The 5501-nt window shown below is 31.8% G+C and overlaps 1 protein-coding gene across 2 annotated transcripts; it reads left to right on the top strand.

Moving 5' to 3' along the window:
- The first annotated feature begins 360 nt into the window (after positions 1 to 360).
- On the top strand, positions 361 to 4237 carry LOC132642495 (uncharacterized). Of its 2 annotated transcripts, none has more exons than XM_060359658.1 (3): positions 361 to 548; positions 2268 to 2882; positions 3750 to 4237. In XM_060359658.1, exons 2-3 carry the CDS (start codon positions 2285 to 2287, stop codon positions 3770 to 3772), a joined length of 621 nt encoding a protein of 206 aa, XP_060215641.1. In that variant the 5' UTR covers positions 361 to 548; positions 2268 to 2284; the 3' UTR covers positions 3773 to 4237. The 2 variants fall into 2 exon arrangements, with proteins under 2 accessions (XP_060215641.1, XP_060215640.1); XM_060359657.1 differs by having other exon boundaries at positions 3747 to 4237.
- Positions 4238 to 5501: the final 1264 nt, after the last annotated feature.

Genomic DNA, 5501 nt, shown 5'->3' with positions numbered 1-5501 from the left:
TCTTAACAATAGGCCGTTGAGCTATTTTGTTTATGAATTTTGAAAGCCATAGGACAAAGCAAAACAAGGTTATATATTTTTCCTGTGATATATGAGTATGTTCTAGATTTTTACTAAACTTTCCTTGTGCAAGAGATAATGACTTCAAAGTGGGTATATATTTATTAAATAAGAAATTAAACCAATAGATTGGCGAAGGATGGTAAGATTTTACTCGCACCTAATGGTCACACACAATATTAGTGAAACCAATAGATTAAAGAGAAAATTGCTGCGAAAAAGAAGGGTGAAAAATAGTTATAGAAGTTTTTAATTACTAAAATCATTTTTATTCAAAATCATTACCACATTTAGAGAATTCTGAAAAATTAAACTTGGTAGCCCAACTCTTCCATCCTCCTCCTCCTCCTCCGGAGCTCCTCTTAGTTGATATTTTATTTATGAGTCATACAATGACGTTTCCTATTCTCGCCACCAACTGCTGAAATCTGCTTCTATCGCGTCCTTCTATTCATATTTTCCATCCCAACGGTGTTCATCCCGTTCTGGTAATTCAAAAAGATTAAAATATTTTTTTTCTATCGTTTGTATTTAACTCATTATGCATTCTTTTCGTTCGGAATTGAAATTTATAATCCGGATTAAGTTTATTCTTGAATAATTTGTATAGTTAATATTGATTCAAATGGAAATAATCTCTTATAGGAATAATTTCTAATTCTGCTATCCCTACTAAATTTGATTCTTGATTCAGGGTATAAAGTTATAATATTTTCCCAGCATTCAAAATCCGATAATTGTACTTGTACCAATATTAGGGACGGGACCTTTTTAAGTTCCCCAAAATTTTGTCGCAATAAGCATCTTTAAGAAAATGTTTAAAGTAAATGAATTTGATTTTTTTAACTTATCTTCTCAGTTTCTCCTTTTGAACCCAAAGGGGAACACGTAAGTTTTTCAAATTAACAAATAGTGTAAAAAAAGAAAAGCAATCAGCTTTATGCCACCGGCATTCTTAATATATCTGTGATCTTATTGCAATCCATTATTTCTTGCTGTAATGCTTGTTTATTCATGTTCTTGAATATGTATTCCAACATACAAAGACGATTTTATTTGCCAAAATGATTGCATTAGCTGCCTATCATGTGATGGAAAGAGGCTTTTCCTCCTTGGCATATCATGACTAATTATATGCTATTTACATTTCACATGGATTGAAGCATTAAAATAATACTCCTCTCTCTCTATTTGCTTTGGTATTATTTCTAGTATTATTCATGGGATTCAACAGTTTTTTTTTCCTTTACCATGAACTTTAAACAACAAATATTTTAACTTATAAGGTACTATGATTTATGATAATTATTAATGTAGTTTCTAAATACATAAATTATGATTTTAAAAATTACGAGATCGATGTAAAAATGCATATTAATCCCTCATTCTTTTTTAGAGGAAAGGAGCATTGAGAAAATCATAGTTGAGGAACAATGTTTAAAGCAGAATAGATCTCTCCTAATTTTCGACCCATAAATCCCATGGGTGCTAGAGAAGCTAACTTGTATAATACAACATTGGATTAAGGCAGCCGTTAGGATAATTTTCCAATCAAAATATTTTCTATCGCGATTTAGATAGTGAGAATGTATATAGCCAGATCCAACTTATTTGAAATTGAGATATGAAGTACTTTCAGTGTGTCAATTTATGTGACACTCATTCCTTTTTAGTCAATTCAAAAAAGAACTCCAATCCCCCCCCCCCCCCCCCCCCCCCGCCCCTTTTGGTGGAAAATTACACTATTTATACATGGTTATTTTTTTGACGTATATAGTAGATGTTGAACCCACTTTGACTTCTTCGTGTGTTTACTTCTATATATTTTGAACCCTCTTGGTTGAAATCCTGGCGTCGCCACTGCACACTAAGATCTATGATCATAATTTGAGATAACGAGTTTCAAAAGTCTTCATTTATTTTTTAAACACTGTGCCGAATCAAACATCTTCACTTAAATTGGTAAGGAAGAAGTACTAGTTATTATTGTTGCGTGCTATATCCGTACAATGTTTATCTGTCACTTGTTTTAATTGCAAAGTTTAATCGACGAATGTGTAGACATTTTTAAAAAAGAATCAGCCTGTTGCATGCATTCATAAAGCTTTTGTAGCTAACTTTTCCGTGTCAGAATAATTTTGTCCTTGCTAACAAATAAAATTGAAAATAAAAAATGAAACTGATGTATTTTCCTGCATAAAATGCAGTTAAAAAACAAGATCCGATGAGTCAAATATGCCAAGAGCCTAAGGGCTTAAAATCAAATATCCCAGCTGGATTTTCTTCTCATCATCAATCTTGTCGTGGTAAGCAAAGGAAAATGGATGAACATGGAGGGAGCAAAGTGACAGGCATTAAGCAAATTGTAAGACTGAAAGAATTTCTAAGTAAATGGCAAAATGTCACACTTGGTCCCAAGGGAAACAACGACAACCACGAGGACAGCGGCAGCAACAATAATAATCTTCGCGGTAGCAATTCCCCTGGGGGAATATCGCCGTCGATTAGTATGAGGCTAAGGAACTACAATATATATTGTGATTCAGATGAAGAGAGTTGTCAAAGTCCAGAGCCACCGCATGGTGTCCCTAGAGGCTATTTGGCTGTTTATGTTGGACCGGAGCTACGGAGGTTTATAATTCCTACAAGTTATCTTAGTGATCCATTGTTCAAATTGTTGTTGGAAAAAGTTGAGGAAGAGTTTGGGTTTGATCATACTGGTGGACTCACTATACCTTGTGAGATTGAGACATTCAAGTTCCTCATGCAGTGCATGGAGAATCATCAGAGAGATCAAGCTGATGATCATCAACACCATTCTGGTTAGCTTTTCTTTTTCTCATCATTGCTTTTCTTTTCCTTTTATAACGGTGGTATCCTGATTAATTTGCATACGCCTCGCGCTATTTCACGCCTGGTACCGAAGCGGATCTAGAATTTATAAAACATGGGTGTATTATTCAAAAAGGAGGAAAAAAGAAACTATTAAGTGAGAATCATTCCTATTCCTTTGGATAAATAATTTAACATTCAATCAAGTGCCCCATTTAACCTTTTTGAAGCATGAATGTCGGGCTGGCAACAAATAATATTAGTTCAATTTTAGAAAATATGAACATCAAATACCTAATTTTGCGAGACATCATGAATTCACGCGCATCGTAATTTAGGCCTAGATCTGCCCCTACTTGTTGTACCTCCCACTAGCAGGGGTGGAACTGAGTAGAAGGAAAGGGTACAACTGAATTTCCTTTGTCAAAAACTTATACTATGCAAATAGGGTAAAATTGTATTTATTTGATTATATGTAAATTGTTGAAGCTCCTTGACAGAAAAATTCTATTGCAGTCGTAAAATGGTTTAAAAGTTCCTAACTATGACATATGTATTTTTTTTTTTTTTGAATCGCATTGTATAAATTCCTAATTTCATCACTACTGACTGACATAATTAACTCTGCCAATCAAAATTTAGGTGGATGAGAATAGAAATCACTCCACCTTTTTTTTTTTTTTTTTTTTTTTTGTGAATTTAGTTTCTTTAATTTCACACTTGTGAATATTCTTTTATGATGGATGGATTATTGGCCGATTATGATTTAGATAGGTAGAATTATTTGACTTAAATGTCTCTAAGTGCTATTCATTTCCTCCAATTTAACAAGTAACTTTGTTGGTTTGATGCAGCAGGATCTTCGCCATTTGTGGAGTGAGTAACTACCATGGTCTTAGTGATGATTCAATGTTTAGGGGTGAAATATTTTCCTTTTCTGTTTTTTTCTTCTCCTATCTGATTAAGATCTTAGAAGATCCAATTGTGTACTTGTATACAGTTTCATCATTTCTATTTCACACTTGTCCTCTGTTTGTCATGTGTCTATAGCTGATTCTGAAAAGAAAAAAAAAAAATTGAAGGAGAAAAATAAAAAAGGAGGGCCTAGGTAGTTATTGAAAAGGTTCATTGGCAAAAAAGAGAAAGCAGAAACCTTTGGCCTTTTCTAGGTATTACCTACAAGAATTTATGAAGATCAAGCTTAGCGAAAATTATTGCTTTTTTAGATATTGCCACTTGTATTGGAATAACCCTGTCCAAGTATATTGTAAAGCGATTGATGTTTGAATTGTACAATATTTATGTTCTGTGAAATTTATATTACATTGCATGGCAAGGGTCTTTATACAACTACTACTCCCTCCATGTCATAATATGTGACGTTTTTAGCTTGAATGTTCTTTATCTGTAAAATGATGCAGTTGAATTTGTATACGTAATTTATGGACACGTAAATTGAGATGACCTGATTAGATAAGAAACGTAGTATAGCAATAGAATTAAAAGGTAAAGCAAAAGAAATTGATTAATTCGACAAATAAACAAGTATAGCCTGAATTTCAGTGTTGATGCCAGGCAGAATCACCGGAACAGACTTCTAACAGAGCGTATGAACTAGCAAGAACTCTTAGAATTACAAAGTGCCAATACAAAGCTTAATGTGTGAATTAGAATTCGAATTCTTTCAATAAGAAAGTAAGGTCCTATTTATAGCTAAACTTCACGGAACCAGAGAATTCGAATTCTTTACGGAAAAGACTCATAAATACCCCTAACCTATTGAAAAAGGCTCATAAATACACTCCTTCCACCTTTTGGTCTAAAAATGCCCTTAAGGTTTGTTTTTGGCTCAAATATACCCCTAACCTATTGAAAAAGGCTCATAAATATCCTCCTTCCACCTTTTGGTCTAAAAATACCCTTAAGGTTTGTTTTTGGCTCAAATATACCCCTCAAACTAACAACTTAAAATTAACTCTTTTAAAAAGCCAAATGACATTTTGTAATTGGTCAATAATAAAATTCCGTAATTTAAAAAAAAATCCAGATTTAAAAAAAAAATTGCCAGTAATTTAAAATTCCAGAAAATGCCAATAATAAAATTTCGTAATTTACATTTTTTTTTTTAAAATTGTGTGGAAACTTTAGGTTTAAGTGTTTTATTTTTTAAGGTTTTGATTCAAGCGTGTTATTTTTTTAATCAAGACATAAATTTATTTTGAACATAAATCTAATTCAATTATTCTACTATTTTTTGAAAAGAAATGGGTTTTACTTATTCTAAAATTAAAATGTATGACCAATTACATTTTTAAGACGCAAACCCACCCATTTCTTTTCAAAAAATAGTAGAATAATTGAATTAGATTTATGTTCAAAATAAAGTTATGTCTTGATTAAAAAAATAACACGCTTGAATCAAAACCTTAAAAAATAAAACACTTAAACCTAAAGTTTCCACACAATTTAAAAAAAAAATATGTAAATTACGAAATTTCATTATTGTCAATTTTTTTTTTAAATCTGGAATTTTAAATTACTGGCAATTTTTTTTTTTAAATCTGGATTTTTTTTTTAAATTACGGAATTTTATTATTGACCAATTACAA

This window comes from Lycium barbarum, chromosome 5 (assembly GCF_019175385.1).
Source record: "Lycium barbarum isolate Lr01 chromosome 5, ASM1917538v2, whole genome shotgun sequence".
NCBI classification, from domain to species: Eukaryota; Viridiplantae; Streptophyta; class Magnoliopsida; order Solanales; family Solanaceae; genus Lycium; species Lycium barbarum.
Note: the sequence above shows the minus strand (reverse complement) of the source record. Positions and strands in the feature narration are given on the sequence as shown.